The sequence below is a fragment of the Pteropus alecto genome, unplaced genomic scaffold (genome assembly GCF_000325575.1).
Source record: "Pteropus alecto unplaced genomic scaffold, ASM32557v1 scaffold30, whole genome shotgun sequence".
NCBI classification, from domain to species: domain Eukaryota; kingdom Metazoa; phylum Chordata; class Mammalia; order Chiroptera; family Pteropodidae; genus Pteropus; species Pteropus alecto.
In genome coordinates, this window is record NW_006429782.1 from 2,816,922 (window position 1) to 2,834,350 (window position 17,429).

At 59.1% G+C, this 17,429-nt stretch overlaps 2 protein-coding genes across 2 annotated transcripts in view; one reads left to right on the forward strand and one right to left on the reverse strand.

Moving 5' to 3' along the window:
- DPP9-AS1 (DPP9 antisense RNA 1) overlaps positions 1-252 on the forward strand; it is a gene marked incomplete at its 5' end in the record, with an annotated part of 570 nt that extends 318 nt beyond the window's left edge. The window contains 1 exon segment of the mRNA XM_025043622.1: positions 1-252. This exon segment is cut by the window's left edge and continues 54 nt beyond it. Coding sequence (XP_024899390.1) covers positions 1-206 — 206 coding nt within the window.
- The window catches only part of DPP9 (dipeptidyl peptidase 9), a 34,954-nt gene that overhangs the window by 4,603 nt on the left and 12,922 nt on the right, over positions 1-17,429 (reverse strand). The window contains exons 3-16 of the mRNA XM_006904224.3: positions 16,204-16,377; positions 15,953-16,121; positions 15,161-15,274; positions 13,375-13,503; positions 12,258-12,319; positions 10,926-11,041; positions 9,773-9,950; positions 9,490-9,652; positions 6,880-6,959; positions 4,484-4,636; positions 3,917-4,052; positions 2,248-2,393; positions 1,163-1,309; positions 275-427 (exon numbers count right to left, since the gene is read on the reverse strand). Of these exons, the coding sequence (XP_006904286.1) occupies positions 275-427; positions 1,163-1,309; positions 2,248-2,393; positions 3,917-4,052; positions 4,484-4,636; positions 6,880-6,959; positions 9,490-9,652; positions 9,773-9,950; positions 10,926-11,041; positions 12,258-12,319; positions 13,375-13,503; positions 15,161-15,274; positions 15,953-16,121; positions 16,204-16,377 (1,920 nt within the window). The remainder of the gene's footprint in view (positions 1-274; positions 428-1,162; positions 1,310-2,247; positions 2,394-3,916; positions 4,053-4,483; positions 4,637-6,879; positions 6,960-9,489; positions 9,653-9,772; positions 9,951-10,925; positions 11,042-12,257; positions 12,320-13,374; positions 13,504-15,160; positions 15,275-15,952; positions 16,122-16,203; positions 16,378-17,429) is intronic.

Sequence of the window (17,429 nt, forward strand, 5' to 3'; positions counted from 1 at the left end):
CTTCACACCATGCCCCACCTCTGCCCATCCGAGGCCGGGGTCCCGGGCTCAGCCTCCCACAGAGAGCTGCTGGCGGGGTTTTGTGCAGCCGGACGCCATCCTGGGGTCAGCAGTGGCGGGCAATGAGGAGGGGGGCTCGGCCCCGTGGGGCTGCTGCGGGGAGAAACAGCCACGTGGCAAGGCCCCTGCCAAGATGCCTCCCCTAGGGGGGCGGGCTCCGAGGGGCACGGGCAGGCGCCGGCAGACAGGAGCGAGGGGACGGGGCGGGACCTACCTTGAACACCTGGGGCTTGTGGATCAGCCCCATGAGCGAGAGGAAGCCGCCATAGGACCAGCCGTGGATGGCCACCCGGCTCAGGTCGATGAAGCCATACTTCTCAGCCACAAACTGCAAGCCCTCCACCTGGTCCTCGATCTCTACTTGGCCCTGGGGGGTGAGGCCGGGCACCTCTCAGTGGCCTCCTCCCCCGGGGACGCCCTGCTGTCCCACCTGAGTCCCTATGGGAGAGCCCGCTCTCTCTGGGATCAAGGCAGTTTCCTGTTAGCCTTCCCTCTCTCTGCCCCGTTCACACCCCGCCTGCTCTCTGGGGTGGTGCTCAGGCCCGGCACCAACCCTGCTCTGCTACCTCCTGGCTGAGCGACTCTGAGAAAGTCACATCCCCTCTCTGGGCCTGTTTTCCCATCCCGAAAATGGGATGTCAACCTGACTGGGATGGCGTGAGGATGACGCGAGATGATAAGCGTCTCAAACTCAGAGGCCTGGCACATACTCAGGCTCAGCGAACAGCTGGTGTCACCATCACCATCATCGCCACCACCACCATCACCATCAGCAGCACCTCTACAGTCACCAGTCCCTGTCTGGCCCAGCCCTCGGCGCTTCCTGCCAACTGGGCCTGTAGTGACATGTCTGGCTGCGGCTGGGCTCAGGCACCAGGTGGGATGGATGTATACCTGTCTCTCCAAAGGGCAAAGCTCAGGCTGAGCAGCAAAACAGACATTCCCCTTGGTTCCAAAGGGCTGCCCCACGTAGGCCTAGCACCCTGGCCAGGACGGTGCTTGTGGGAGGTGCCCCAGAGCTAATGACGAACCCTGAGCCCACACACCGCAGGTCCCCCTTCACCACGCAGGAAGGGCCCGGAGAGACTGGGAGACTAGTTACCATTTGGTTCTTCAGGGCCCCTTCAAACCGAAGCCCTCGCTGACACGAGCCCCTGCCATCAATCACGACCACCGCATAACCCAGGGACGCCAGCGTGTTGAGCCGCAAATACTTGATTCCTTTGAAGGAATTATTCACCAGCTGCACCTGTAGAGGAGGATGAAGCGAGGGCGTCAGGCTCTGGGTGAGTGGCGGGAAATCCCACGTGGCTCCAGATGAAATGGGCGGGTCAGACAACAGGGAGACGGGCGGGGTCTCAGCCCAATCAGAGCTCCTGGCCTTCGTCATGAAGGCTGTGGACTCCTGGAGGCGTCCTGGGTGCCGGGCCGTGGAAGGTGAGACAGGGCCCACGCCGAACCAGGCCTTGCGCCAGGAACGCGCTCCAGAAAGGAAGGCCCCGGTCGTGCTCCCTCTCGGCTGGGCCCTCTCCCCGGCACCCTCCCTCTCTTCTTCAGTCTCATTCCGTGACTTTGCTACTGTTTGGTTACGGCTAAGACACAGACCCAAGAAATGGTGGGGTCGGAGGCGGGCGGGCGCCCTGAGTCACTCAACCTCACGCAGACCCCGCTTTGACACCGTCAGTACCCACAGCCTGTCACCCTCTGTGAGTGCATGTGGGGGCGCGTCATGGGCACTGGGGGTGCCGACAGCATCCCCAGCCTCCACCTACTCGATGCCAGGAGCACTGCCCACCCCAGCTGTGACCAGACGTCGCCCACTGTCCTCTGGGGGACAGAACACCCCCAAGTGAGAACCGCTGTCTTAGATGGACCCGCCTGCCAAGCTGCCGGCCAAGCCTGCTGGCCTGTCTCCTTCTCAGGGAGCTGTGCCCAGGGCCCACAGCCAGCTTTGTCCCTACACTGGTGACCAGGAGTGGAGTCGGTTACTGCTGGGCAGGTGGTCCAGATGAACATATGGGGATCGGGGGGGGTCCCCAAAGGGACAAGGTAGCATCAGCAGGTGAAGGAGGGGTGGCTGTCCAGGGGGATCAGGTGTGCAGAGACCCAGAGGCAGAAGGGCAAAAGACCCTGGAGCCCAGTCCTGGCATGGAGGGAGGGGGCATGGGGAGCAGGGCCGGCACCCACCTGGGGGCCCCCATACACAAAGAGGACGGTGGGGTGCTTCTTCCCTGGCTGCACAGCATGCGGCTTGTAGATCATGCCGTACAGGCGCACATCCGATCGCGTGTGGAAGTGGAAGATTTCTGGGGGCACGTAATCCGGGGGGCAGCCTGTGGAGACAGAGCGGCCGTGGCTACTCAGGCGGGAGCCCACAGCCGCTGACACCCGCACGCCACTGTGCGGCCCCTAGCCACAGAGGCACCCACCCCACCCTGTGCTTTACATGAGAATCTGAGGGCCGGAAGTGACTCTCCCCTGTGTGGGTGCAGAGCCAGCTCCAGCAGCCCCTGATGTTGGCTGATCCTCCATGGAGGTGACAACAGTCCTGGGACTTGACTGACAGCCAAATTCACGGTCTGCTTCTCTCTAACTTTGATGGCTACTTCATACTTGCAGAGCCACACTGGTGTTCTGACCATGACGGTGAAAAGTCTTTAAGGCAAGTTTATCTGGGTAAGCCGGGTACAGAGGTTGAACGAGAAAGTGTAATGCCGGGTCAGGGGCTGTTAAATGCTTCCTGAAAGGGCTGGGCGTGTCTCGGGCTTTAAGTGCCGAGGAGGCATCGTGTGTCTAGTAGCGACTCGGCTTTGCTGCTGGCGTGCAGGCACCGGGAAGAGCACCAGCAGGGCCGCGGCCCAAGAGCCAGTTTGCTACGTGCTCATAGAGGTGGTGTGCAGCAGACTCTAGTCCACCTGCCCGCAAACCCGGGGCTGGGTATCCGGACACCCGGGTTCCCGTCCCTGCCTCCCCCTCATTTGTACCACCAGGGCCCACAGTCCTGCTCCGACGAGCCACGTGGTGACATGGGGACGGTCAGGGACTGAGCTACTGGGTGGAGAGGCCTTTAATCTGTTTAGGTTCCAGGAGGTGATGACGTAACAAGAGGCTTTCTAGCCCATGAAACACTGCAATGCCAGGGCTTATTTCCTAGAATATCCGGAAATCTAGCAAGTGGCAGGGCTGGGGTCAGCGGGGGGCTTCCCTTTTAGGGAGAGATTCCTGTGTGCAAGGCGCTCTACTGAGGTTTGATTAATCGTTCATCTCATGAACGGTCTTTGTACTATTTTGTAGATAAAGGAACATTTTAGAGAGACGGCTGACTTGTCTATGGTTCTGAAGCCAAAACTGGAACCCAAGGTCACCCCAGCAAAGTCCTAACCATCCTGCAGGCTCCTGGGCAAACTGACAAGCTGCCTCCTGGCCCACAAGGCCCACTAAGGCTCCTTCCACCAAGGCTCCAGAGCATCTGCTCTGCACCCCAGGAGATGGCTGCCCCCAAGGACAGGGATGCCCCCAACAGGGACCCTCTGTCTGCAGTCAGCTCCTGAGCCGAGTCTGCTCTGTGCACTGCAGTCCTTAATTACAGCAGAGAAATGAGAGATCGTCTCAGGTGGCAAAGCCCCCAGGACAGTCGGGGCCAGTGGTCACGTTCGATGACAAGCTCTTGGGGCTTCCAGGAGGGCCCGGATGCTGGGGAAGCCGAGCGGGCAGGGCTCTGGGCCACACCCACCAGGTCAACCTCCTCTCACCAGTGTTATTTAATGGGTCCACATCCCATTTTGCAGATGGGCAAGCTGAGACTCCCAAGGAGAGGGACCCGGTCAAGGTGCCCGAGAGATCTGTGGCTACTCACTGGCCGCCTCCATCATGCTGGCCCAGAAGCGGGGCTGCTTGTGCAGAGGGTCGTCGTCGGGGCCGCTCAGCTTGTAGACGTGCACGCAGGGCGGCGTGCCCACGCTGCTGTAGTGGCTGATGAACATGTCGAAATTCTGTAGACGGGACGGGGACACTGAGCACCTCTCCCCTCTCAGCCCCTCCGCCCCTGTGTCCTTTGACCCATCACCTGCCAACCTTCTCTGAATAGTTACTGTCTTACCCTGGTGCTCACTCATTTAAACCTCAAACTCCACCCACGTCAGGTGGGTGTCATTACCATTCACCCCCATTTTGCAGATAAGCAAACTGTGGCCAAGAGGAATCTACCCCCTGGCCAGGGTTCCTGGGTGCTCAGACCCAGAACCTTCCGATGCCAGAGCCCGCTCACCTCGCTGGTTCTACAGTCATAGAACTACGACCAAGTGTTTGCCCTGCACAGGGAGTGGCCCCATGGTTGGCCACTGCCACTGGAATGTTTTGTGAGGCTAAGGGCTGGTGCGGGGATGGTGCCATCGGGCGCACGAGGGCCCGGGGGAGTGCCCACCTGGCTCATGGAGCAGCTATGGGAGAAGCCAGGCGTGGTGAGGCGCACGACCTCGCCGGCTGACTCGTAGCTGACCACGTACAGGTGGTGCTCCAGCGGCGTGTCCTTCGTGCCTTGGAAGTACACCAGCTTCGTCTCCTCATTGACCCAGATCTGCGGGGACACAGGGCTCCTGGTGAGGCCACCCCAGGCTCTCTGTGCCTGCCTTCCCACGGCCGCCGGCCCTCCCCCTGCCACACAGGGAGGGCCCAGCGTTCTGGGGACAGAGGATCCCTCCTCCCCCAAGCTGGCTGGAGGAGCGTCTGGGGGAGAAGCACTGCTCAGACCTCGATCTCGCTGGGCCAGCCACGCGCCCTGGGGTGATGTGAAATCAGAACACTGGACAACTCCTGCGGGCGCGCGGGAGCTGAGGGCCCTGTGCCTTGGACAGTGCCATCCCAGGCTGAGGCCCTACAACCCCAGGGATCAGCCCACCCCTGAGCCAGAGGAGTGTGGTTAAAAGGTGTCGCTCCCTGCCCCCAGACCCCATGGGGTTCTGACGTAATGCCCTCGGGAGGAGAGGAAGCACCCTGCTCTGGAGATGGGGACAGGCACTGCCTCTCTGGGGCTGACCCGGCAACCTGGAAAAAGAACACTGATAAAAGGTGTGTCCTCTGACCTGGCAGTTACGCCCTGGAAATCGCTCCTGAGGACTTCACCTAGGAGGGGGTTTCAAAATGGAGGGACAAAGACGCTCAAAGTGCTTTTCAAGCTAAAGAAAGATGACAACTTTTCTCAAAAGGTGAGATTGGTCCCATAATTACTGCACGATTCACTGTGGCCACAGAAAACTCTGTTCTAAAAGGCCTTTACGAAGCCCCTGAAAAACAGTGCAAACAGCAAAGTGCAGAGCTGTCCCTCTGTGGTCGCCTCCAATGGGGACGAGGCTACAGGGTGGGTCTGGTGGGGACCGAAGGGGTCCGACCTGAGTCTCATCCAGAACGACTCAGTTATTACAACAAACACTGATGTATTCATTGTTACTGTACTTTTTCAATAAATACTAGTTTTCTAGCAATAGACGACGTCACTGAAAAACCAAAACCGCATGGAGTCGAGCCGGTTCTGTCACAAGGACAGTGTGAGCAGGGGACAGTCTCCAGGCAGTGGGGCTGGCCGGAGCTAGGCCTTCAGGGGGCCCCGAAACAGGCCGGGAGTGCATGCCTCAGGTGGGGTCCTCATGGGGTTACTTTCCCTTTTTAAAATTTTAAAACGCTGCCGCAACTGCTTTTGTTTTTAAACTTCCAGGTAAAAAGGCACGCCCACGGTGAGATGCTCACGGCACTGGAGAGGAAGTGATGTGGCCTGTGTGCATGCCATCGCTACGTGTGCAAGGGCTGCAAGTTCCTTTAAATTGCCCTCGCCCAGGGTTATTCTGCCCCCAGGGGATGCCTGGCCATGTGTGGGGACATCTGTGGTCGTCACAACTGGGGGAGGTTCTGGCATCGAGTGGGTGAGGCCAGGGATGCTGGTCAACACCCCACAGTGCCCAGGACGCACCCCTGCGAACGGCCCGGCCCTGACGTCAGCAGTGCCGCGTGGGAGACCAGCTGACAAAAGGAAGGAATGAAAGCTACCGGATGGCCCCATCTCGCAGACGAGGACACTGAGTCTGTTCCCGGGCCAACGAGGGGCAGGGCTGGGCTATGAGCCGGGGGGCACCCACAGCACAGCCACGGGGAGGAGGCGGTGGCCCTACGCTTCGGGCGCCCAGCCTTCCGGCACTCTCGCCTCACTCACGACGTGATCGTGAAACCCGACAGAATCGGGACTGTGCTCCAGCTTTTCACGACTCGCTTTCTTCCCAACAATTTGTAATGACGTCTCTACGAGTCAGTGACAGGGCTTTCCCTCAGGTGTGGCTACTCTGTACCCAGCACAGTCATCTACAGAGCCCAGACGGGCCGATGTCGCCGCCAGCTCGCTCACTCAAGTGTTCATGCGTGCGGGGGAGGGGAAGGCACGCCCTCCCTGCAGCCACTCCCTTCTTCCACACACCTCCCGGAGGCAGGCCTGGGGACAAGCCTGGTTGGAAGCTGTGGGATAATCCCACAGTAGGCACCCGAGCGACCCACAAACTGCTCTCCTGAGGACAAGTGGTTTCACGGAGCGGTACACTGAGAACGGGCCAGGCCCCCACCCACCAGGATCCAGCAAGAGGTGCTCAGAACTGCCCCTGCGTCCTGGACCAGGGTGTCCCTGGTTGTGGTCCTGGGCATGCTGAACTGTGCAGGGAGCAGAGGAGGAGGGAGCGGTGGCCAGGTGGGGACAGAGGGAGCCACGAGCACGAGGGCTCTGGAGGGGGCCCGGAGCGCGTGTGCTCGTGTGTGTGCACAAGCGTGCACGGGGACTGGTACCTTGGAGCCATGCCTGGCCAAAACCTCCCACTCGCCGCTGGTCAGTGCGATCTCCTCCTTGATGGCGCACTTGAATTCGTCTGGAAAGAGAGACAGGAGGAAGGCTGAAGGGGCCCTGGGAAGCCTGAAGACTGGAAGCTCTGGGGTGAGCTCCCCTACAGCAGCCAGGCTTCTTCCGAGCCCCCCACGTTCCAGGCTGGCTGCCGGCGACTTGCCAAGTGCCGGTCTGCAGCCTCTGCAACACAGGCCAGCCCAGGGGCCCCTTCCCAGTTCTCCTGCCACCCACGAGGCCCCCGAGGCCTGAGCGATGGCTCGGCTGTCGGATCCCCCGCCACGCTCCAGCCCTCTCTGAGCCTTGCGCACCCTGTTGCTCTCGCGTGTCCTCGGCCGTCCGGATTTAAGCCCATGATTCTCTCAGCCCAGAGTCCTGATGACCACATCTATGGGGGTCTCTCTGGCAGGACCGCCCTCTGCAAAAGCCACCTTGTGTCACAAGGACACACTCTCCCAGCCAGTGCCGTCAGTGTCCCTGTCCCTCAGGCGCTTCTGCAGGCTCCTGACCTCCCGTCCACTTCGCCAGCACACCTCACGCTGCCTCTAGGAACTTGTTCCTTCTCATCCAAAGAGCGACGTTGTGCCTTCTCATTCGTTCAACTGCCATCAAGCAGGCGTGAGCCACGTGACAGGAAGCGTGAGCCACGTGACAGGAAGTGTGAGCTGGGGACGCAGCTGGGGACCCACACGCAGGGCAGATGGGACACCAGGTGTGCCCACCTCAAAAGCAGGAGTTCCCCTGAGAGGCACCTGCTGCGAGTTCCACCCAACAACCACTGGCGAGCTGTCAGCCGGTCCGTTTCAGAGGCAGAAAAAAGGACGTGCCAAGTGACATCTCCCAAAGCTACGTGGGGGCAGGGATTAAGTTAACCGACAAAACGAAAAGCAAAAACACGAAAGAGCCAAGAAAACTGTCCTTGGAGATGGCGCTCCTGTGACGGCCGCATTAAACCCCAAGTGACAATGCCCTGACACAGCGGCCACTCCTCGATACCTTGCTGTGACTTCGCTTCCTGACACGTGGGCTCTCCCCTCGGCTCGCGGTACCCTGGATTCACCCTCACTCAGGTCTCTGTCCCCTGTGCTGGTGGCCACCTCAGGCTCATTTGTGGGCTCTCCCTCTATCCATCCTGTACAGTTATCCTGGGGTGACTGCCCCAGGGGACAGTGAGCGATGTCTGGAGGCATTTCTGAGTGTCACAGCTGGGTGAAGATGCTCCTGGGATTGGGTGAGTGGGTGGAGCCAGGGATGCTGCTCATCACCCCAGTGCCCACGACGGCCCCACAGAGAACGACCCGGCCCTGATTTTAGCAGTGTTCAGGGGGGACCCTGCCCCAAGCCTGAAGAGCCCTGGCTTGGCTCTCAGACCACGCCGCTCCCCCAGCCAGACTCGGTTGGCCCTTTGATGCTCCGTCCTGCCCTGAGGCTGAGATGCCATCCGAGTGTGAGTACGGCCACACTCCCATCACGAATCCATTCTGCTCCCCAGAACTCTGGGCACGGGACCTTCCACACAGCGTTCCCACTACTAGGCATTTCACCTCAAATGCGTCAAAAAACCAGTTCTGGATTTTTTCCTCCTAAAATTGCCTCTCTCAGAGCCTTTCTGTCTCAGACTGGACCTCCAAACATATTCCACGTCTCAGCGCAAATCCAAACTCCACCAGCAAACCGGGCCAGCTTGGCGGTCAAAAGCATTTAGAATCGAATCACGTGGGTCATCCCATCCCTCACTTCCCGGCTCCAGTCCCTGTCCCCTCCCCTCACCGCTCAGGCTACACTCCATGTGGTAACCCCAGGAATCACTTTAAACTGGTGTAAGATCAATGGTAAAAGCCGAGTGCTCCCTGTGCCCACAGGCCCTTCCGGACCTGCCCCGCCCACCCCACCCCAACTCTGCTTCAGCCACCGGGCCTCGTCGCTGCTCCCCCAGCACACCACGCCTGGTCCTGCCCCGGGGCCTTTGCACAACCCCTCCTATGGCCTGGGCGCTCTGTGTGGCGGCCCCCGCCTCCTCTGCCATGCCCTCCAAGTGTGCCCACGGCACGTGACCAGAGACGTCCTCCGGACCCCCACTCTAGAAAGCAAGCCCACTTTCAACCTCTCGCCTCGCTGCATTCTCCTTCTCACGCTCGTCACGCCTGGGACAGCGTCTTTCGTCGTTTTTAGACCGCTACTGAACTCTGCCATCGTGGCACGGAAAAGGCCACAGATGACAGATACGCAAATGGGCCTGACCTTGTGCCGATAAAACTTTACTTATAGAACCAGGAGGCCGGCCGGATTTGACCTGCGGCCACGGTCTGCGGACCCCTAGCACGAGAAGGGCCTGGCAGGTGGCAGGTGCTCAGTAACTACTGCTGACTGGACGAACGAACAGCCGGCTATGAGAACCCGGGCCGGGCGGTGAGTGACACGCGGGGAACCCTGGCTCCTTACTCATCCGCCCCCTCCCTCATGGTGGGCTCGGTCACAGGGCAGGTCAGAGAGCAGACAGTGCGCGGGTCCGCGGCCGGCTGCCCGGAGGAGCAGGGTGGCAGGATGGCTTTGCTCACCTTCCCCGGGGCTGAAGGGCTCGCCCCAGTCGTAGCCGCTGGGCTTTAATAAGGCGGTGACCTTGTACAAGTGGCAGAAGCCCGTCTTGCATTCGTTGGCACGGATGAAGCAGAGCTCATCCTCTCCCTCTGACTGGGCGAAGGGGTAGAAGATGTCGTGAACCTGCCAGGCAGCGAGGGGAGACGCATCAGGAGGTGGGGGCGCCTGCCGAGGACGGCGAGGCCCTGGCCGCTGGCCAGCCGCAGGACCCAGGGTGCACACCCAGCACCTCCGCGCCCTTACATTGATCCACACATCGGTGACCTCCTCGTAGACCACGTATGGCTGGACGTCCCCAGGCACGGCTCTTGCAAAGGCCACCCGCTGCTCCTCGTTGTCAGCGGTGGGGATGAACAGGGCCGGGGGCAGGAGGACGAGCTGTAGCCGCTGCTGGGGCCGGTCCAGGAGCATGGCCCAGGCACTGAGCGGGAGATGGAGAAGCCAGGGCCTCAGGGACCAGCAGACGGAAGCCTCTGACGCCCACCTCGCTGCCACCCGACCGCTAACCCCGTAACACACACAGATTTCCCGCAGGCTTGGGGACGGCAAGAGGGCTGACACAACTCCGTCACCTGACTTTTGTTTTGGAAATGTCTCACATCATTCAATCTCACAGCAGCATGGCGAAAACTCCGGAATTTCTGCCACATCCTCGCCACGCATACCACCCTCGATTTCATACTTCGCTGTGACTTTCTAACTTAAATGTATTTTAAGTGGGGACCTGTCGGTACCATAAGTGGAAAGGCAGCATCTCAACATAAACAGGGAGCGACTGAAACCAAACCACAGAGCCACGTCGCGGGGACGTGAGATTCCAGTGAGAGCCCAAGCCCGACAAGGCGCTGGGCCCGAGTCCAGCGGTCTGTTACGAAGCGGCCTGGCAAGGGTTTTGAGAGGACCAGCACACCCTCTCTGTCCAGGCGCCAGCGAGCCAATGTTTCAGCTCTGTCCTCTGTTCACAGCGTCCTCCACAACTACTCAGCCCTGCCGAGGTGACTCGAAGCGGCCACAGACAATCCGTAAATGAATGAGTGTGGCCTTGTGCCAATAAAACTTTATTTACACACAGCAAAATGAGGATTTCATATCATTTTTGAGTCTGATGAAACATTACTATTCTTTGGGGTTTTTCCCCTAATCATTTAAAAACAGAAAAACCATTCTTGGCCCGGGGAACTCACAAATATGGGTGGGACAGGATTTAGCCCTCGGGCCATGGTTTAGGGCTCGGTTTAAGAGATGTCTGTCTCTGATGCGAGCAGAAGAGCTTGAAAGCAAGTGAAAAGGGAACCTTCTATTTGGTGACTCCATGTTTCTTATGACAAGGGGGCCGGTGACCCACCCAGGGTCCCGAATGTGAATGACTGGGGTTCCGCCAGACTGAGATACTCACTACTTGCCATCCCGGGTCCAGCCGGCCCTGGCGATGTATTCCACTCTCGGGAAGAGCATGCTGAAGGGCTGTACCAAGTTCCTTCTTGGGTCAAGACGATCTAAGGGGAAAACAACCTTGGGTTACACGCTCTGGCCTGACTACATGCTGTGCGGAGCAGATGGCACTGTTAGGGGTGCGCTGTGGCCCCTGAATCTGTACGTTGACGTTCTCACCTCTAGTCCCTCAGAATGGGGCCTTATTTGGAAAGCGTAGCTGCAAACATAATTAGTCGCACTGGAGTGGAGTGGCCCAAGTCCCACAGGACTGGTGTCCTTACACAAAAGGGACATGCGGACACAGGCACCACATAGGCAGTGTGTCTGGTGACCACAGGGGGAAGGTGGCTGCCCCCGAACCGAGGAGAGAGACCTGGGGCAGATCCTGCACCCGCGGGAGGAACCAGCCCTGCGACACCTTGACTTCGGACTCTCTGGCTCCAGAACTGTGAGCCGATGAACTCGTTATTTAAGTTGCCCGGTGCTGGCTGAAAACCAAAGGCTCTGGTATGGGCTGCCACTGCTAAGCCAGGTGGCCTTGGGCAAGACACAGTGTCTGGATGCCACGGCTTCCTGGAGCCTAAACGAAGCCAGCTCAGCATCGCTCCAGAAGGGGTGGGGTGGGGAGAAGGCAGGCAGGGCCTCAGCATATCCCACACCCCGGCGGGCCCCCACCCACATCCCCCGGCGGCCTGCTCCGCTGGCACAGCCCACACCACCGCAGGACCCTGTTCATCAGAGACAGGGCCAGGGACCATTTACAACAAAGCCACTTTGGGCAGATCCATGTCATAGCTGCTAGAATATTCCAGTCAAGAGTAAAGAAGAAGTCTGATTAGGGCCTAACTGTGCCCCAAAACAAAAACCAACCTCTAGATTACAAATAAGTGTATTTTATCTTACGCTTTTTTTCCAAAACGTTACACGAGGTGGTGTTTTGGCAAAAATACGCAAGGGCTTTCTCGGCTTGCCTGAGCTCTAACCTCTGACGTGTGGGGTGTTTCCTTTTGATGCCTGGTGTCCCCATCCCCATGCTCTTCTCAGCCATAGCCTCTCTTGCCCTGCCAGCTATGGGAGTCTGAGCAACAAGTCCCTGAGTGGTGAGGACCTCCTGTTAGTTCACGGAGGGAGGCACAGAGTGACAGGGTGCAGCCAATGGCCGGGCAGTGCTTTTTCCCATTCAGTCAGCCAAGGGGAGCGCCTGCCCTGGGAAGGGGCGAGCAGCCTGCCGCCACCCAGCTGTCTACCTGCTTCTCTCACCCATAAGCCCCTCCGGGGTGCGCGGCCCCCTTACCTTGCCCTGACTGTCAGTCTGAAATTCAGCCAGCTTCAAAGCGATCTTGGGGTTCTTGCTGCCTACAGAAATGAAAGTGAGGTGAGCCCGGCAGGTGTTGCCCGTGTGGGACAAGAGCAGGTGTTGGGGTGGAAAATGCAGGGTGACGCCCACAGAAGCCAGCGTGGGGTGGGGGTGGGGGGATGTCCAAATGTCCCCATGAGCACGTCACCCTTTCTGGTCCAGGTGCAAAGTCTCTGGGCAGGACTTTCCAGCCGTGGGCCTAGACCTTGTTCCAGACAGTGACGTGACAACTTCCTTATAGTTTAAGAGCACAGCGCAGACCCTGTGCTGATGGGAAGCTCGTGCCTGCCTTTGGAGAGCTTGAAATCTGGCTGTGAAGATGGGGCACAGCCGTAAAAAAACCACCAACGATACAGAAAAGTGCCACATGTAACACATGTGACACAGCCGGGGGCCCTGACACTGGGAGGCAGGTGGCTGACAGATTGGGACAACCGAGACATGCTCCCAGAAGTTCAGGCTCCAGTAACTTCTACAACGAATCTCAACTCCGGCCCTCGCGCCTCCACCACCCCCGGCGGGGAACGCCTCTGACGCTGCCTTCGCGTCCGTCAAACGGGGAGCAGGGAAGACTGACTTCCCATCTGCACGGGGACTGGAAACACCCACAGGGAGGCTGTCTAGCACAGCACATAGGAAGTGCTCACGGCAGGTTAGCACAAATTCTTTCATGCTTCCACGGAGGCCATGAACAAGAGGCTGGATCTGGCCTGCATGTGTATTTTGTTTGGCTCACTAAGTAATTTTAAATAATTCGAGAAACATTTAATTTGATTTCTAGTTTCTCTGGAGACACAGGACAAACTTGAGTCTGTGTTCTCACATGACGGTGAATGTCTGTCACATCCTAGGATGGGGTCCACACCCCCTCGCTGCCTCCCCTGGCTCCTGTCTCCTGGGCCCCAAGGCACGAAGCCGGTCACCCCTAACTGTGCTGTTGTCCCTGAGCCCGGACCGCATCTCTGGGTCTTCGTGAGGGTCCATCCTGGTTGGTGCTTCGCCATGCTCTGGGAGGACATAGACCACTGCCAAACCACCTGTCCTGGGCACTCACCTGTCCGGGGGTATCGGTACGAGTCTGTCTTCCTTTCTTCTAGTGCAGGTGAGGGAACGTGAATGACCTCCACCTCAGACTCATCGACTTCCTCATAGAGGATTCGCAGCGTCTTGCGGCCTTCTGAACCTGGGAGGGGGCAAGGCCACTGTTGAGTGGGCCGGGAGTCCCCCCACCTCCTGGACACACTGAGTGCCCTGCTCAGCCATGGCTGGGCCCAGACAAGGATGTGAGCCTTGGGGCTGGAACCCTGGCCCTACCCACTACCGGCCCTTCACCGAGTCACGTCTCCTCTTGGGGCCTCGGCTTCCTTAGCTGTATGATGGACGTAAGAACTGAGCAATGCCCAGCACAAAATGGCACAGGAGGTGGCCATGTGGGGTGTTTATGACCTGAATCATGTTATGTCCCAAAATCCTAAGCTGACTATCCCCAGAACCTCTGAATATGACTATATTTGGAGGGATGGGGTCTTTAAAGAGGTAATTAAGGTAAAATGAGGTCACTGGGGCGAGTCCCCATCCGACGTATGACCAGTGTCCTTATAAGAAGAGACTGGGACACGGACACACACGGAGGGACAACCATGTGAGGACACAGGGAGAAAACAGCATCTACCCATCCAGGAGGCCTCAGGAGAAACCGACCCTGCCGATGCCTTGATCTTGGACTTCCAGCCTCCAGGACTGAGAGACGACAAACGTCTGTTGTTTAAGCCACCCAGCCCGCGGGACTTGGACGGCAGCCCAGGCTGGTTCACGCATGGCTCACGGAAGATTATGATAAAGATCGTTATGAGAAGTGAGTGAGTCACTGGGTGGTGACGCCTCAGAAAGGAGCACGGTGACTGCCAATTCTGCCGTCGCCGGGAGGGAGCCCACAGCCGTTGCTTCCTCAATTTTCCCTCCTCAGCTGCTAAGAAGGATCCCCATCTGCTGCTTCTTGTACCGTCACCTATGACTCATTGTGCACGGACCAAAGATGTCTCCGGGAACATCCGGCCTGCGGGGGCCACTCCATACCTGCTTTATGGGTGGAGCACCAGAGACCCAAGGGGCTGGGTGGCTGGCTTGAGGCCATTTGGTTTGAGAGTGACAGTGCTTTAGCTCAAACTCAGTTATGACGATCACAGATGTCCCTAGACATTGTAGAATGTCCCCTGGAGGCAGAATCACCCTTGGTTGAGAACCACTGGTCCGCTCCCAGGCCACCTACCAGACACGTGTACGAAGACGTTCCCCAAAGTAAAACCAAAACCCACAGCTGGGCACAACCAAAGTGTCCGACAGCGTGGAACCAGGGCACAGTCACACCCCAGATCGTCTGCAGTCTCTAAAGAGGTCTCCGTGTGCTGACTGCAATAGGCCAAATGTCTACATCCCCCTGAATTTCAAATGTCAAATCCCACCCTTTCGAGGTGATGAGGTCGTGAGGGTGGGGCCTTCGTGAGTGGGATCAGTGTCCTTAAAACAGAGGCCCAAGAGAGCTCCCTGCCCCTTCCGCCGTGAGGACACAGCGAGAAGGCACTGGCTGTGGCCCAGGAAGGGCCCTCGCCAGACGCGGAGTCTGCAGCCTCCAGAACCGTGAGACGTGGACGTGTGAGGCTCATAAGCCCCCAGGCTGCGCTGTTCGGTCACCGTAGCCCGAGTGGACTGGGGCAGCGGCATCGACAGGAAGAGCACTGAGGCTTTTTTAAGCGACAAGAGCAGAAAAGCACGTAGACTGTGCATCTGTTAATAAAAGAAATGCACGCAGGGGCTCTGCTTAAAAACGGAAAGCGGCCTACCGTCCCAGGAGGCTGTGGGACACCACCAGTAGCCAGTGAAGCGGTCGAATTCTTCCTGGATGACGAAGGTGGCCACGCCTGCAGATTTGGGGTCCTCGAGAACATTGGATAAGCCTGGAGGAGCAGAGAGCCGGACAAGAGACGGGTCTAGTTTAGAGCGGGATTCTCCCCCTCAGCACAGCCGACGTCGGGGCTGAAACACTCTCTGGGGGCCATCGCCGGCACCGTCGGGGGCTGAGCAGTGTCCCTGGCCCCACTCACTCGATCCTAGGAGCACCTCGTCCAGCTGTGACAACTAAAAGTGTCCCTGGACATGGCCGGAGTCTGAGCTGCTCCTGGCTGAGCCTCTCAGGTTTAGAGTGAAGGTATGGGGCTGTGGGGCAGGGTGAGGACACAGAGGTCCGTGACCTGAGGCCATGCCAGGTGCAGAGTCCCGCAGACATCTGCAGAAGGGGGAGGGCACTTCTGGCGAGCAAGGATGTGAGGGAAAATGGGGAGCGGGTGAGACCTGGAGTTGGACAGGAGCGCGGAGGTGGGAGAGGCCGAGTAAGCAGAGGTACAGAGTAAAGTGCCCAGCAGAGAAGGCCGCAGAGGGCCACACGGGAGGGTGGCCCATGAGGTCAGAGTCCAGAAAGGTGCCTGGTGGTTGCGGTGAGTGGAGTAGGGGCAGGGTACTCTCCAGACGCCGGACTAGTGGCTATGATGGGTGCTGGCCCAGCCCAACAGACCACACTGCCGGGGGCAGGTTCCGGTCCACCCCAGCCAGAACCGGTGCCCTCCGCCTGGCCTCACCCCTGTGGCAGAATGTCAGCCGTCGCTCCTCTCCCGTCTCGATGTTGGCCACCCACAGGTCACTGCTGTTGATGAAGGAGAAGAAGGCGGGGTCGGCAGGGCAGATCTTGGGGTCCATCCGGGGCCCAGAACACTGGGTCTTGATCTCCAGGGGCTTCATAGGGGACACCTGGGGACAGAGAGGGTGGGCTCAGCGGGACAGGACCCCGGCCGCCTGCCTGCCCCACCCCCGACCAAGGACCAGGGCTCACCATGAAGCCGTTCCTGCCCCCGTCTCGACAGTGGAAGAGGCTGTTGCTGGCCTGGAAGAGGAAGAGGCCGCTCTCGCTGTGGAAGTCGTAAGAGGTGATGCCAAAGACTCCTAGGCGCTTCCGCTCCCGCAGGAGCTCCTCCTCCCGAGAGTAGACCCCGTGGTGGGGCGTGGCCTGGGGACACACAGGGAACAGGTGCCACGGTCAACTGTCGGAGGCCCTGGTGCCCTGGGCACAAACCCTTGGCGTGGGCACTCCTGGGAGGGACCTGACTAACCGGCCTGGGTCTGTGCCAGAGAGAACGCTGTGCCAAGCAGGGCAGGCAGCAGAGCCCCTAACCAGGTGGCCAGAGGGGGCGGTGCCCAGGGGTGTGAGGGGGAACAGGGCTGGCTGATGAGCTCTTCCCCTCTCAGCCCACCTCTGGGTTTCCCTATGCCTCTTTGCCCACAAAATCTCTCCAAGGCGGTCAAGGCTGTCCTCTGCCCCATGACACAGAAGGACACTGCTGGAACGTTCTTCCCTGGTCCCCAATGCCAACCCCACAGACAACCCCCCGCCCTCCTCACCACCCTCTCCTGCCAAGAGCATTTGATCTGAACCCAGCCACCAGCAAACGTTCGTACTTCTGCACAGGTCAGGGGCAGGGCAAATTCAAGACCACCTGACCACCCAAACACCTGACCTGGGGGGGTCCAGGCAGATCAACTATTGTGGACACCACACAGTCATCCCTAGAATTCTGACAATGCTATGGGGACGCAGAGGGACGTTAATGACAAGAAATGCACTTTGAAAAGCAGAACCCAAAGCAAAATCGTGCCCATGCTGCAGCAGAAGCTACCTGAGTACAAGCTCATGGCTTGGAGACTAACAGGGACACACGAAAGACAGAGCTGTGTGTCGGTATGGAGAAATTCATCGTGTGTCACCACCCCCCCCACACACACACGTAGCCTGGTTTTGTCACGTTACTTTCACAGTTGGAGACGACTAAACGGATACCAGACAAAAAGGCACTCCTGTCCCTCGCCTGCTGTCCCCTGCCCGGGAGAGAGGCGACTCCGGGGGCCGTTGTTAGCCAAGTCTCCATTAAAGGGCCCGGCCCAAGGTAGTTCAAGTCCATGGTGAGGTATTTAAGAGAAAGGGATCATTTGGTAGGTGTTCTTGTCGGAAGCCTAGACTGGGGCTGGAGCAGACTGGGGACCGGGGAAGGTGGGGGTGTGGAG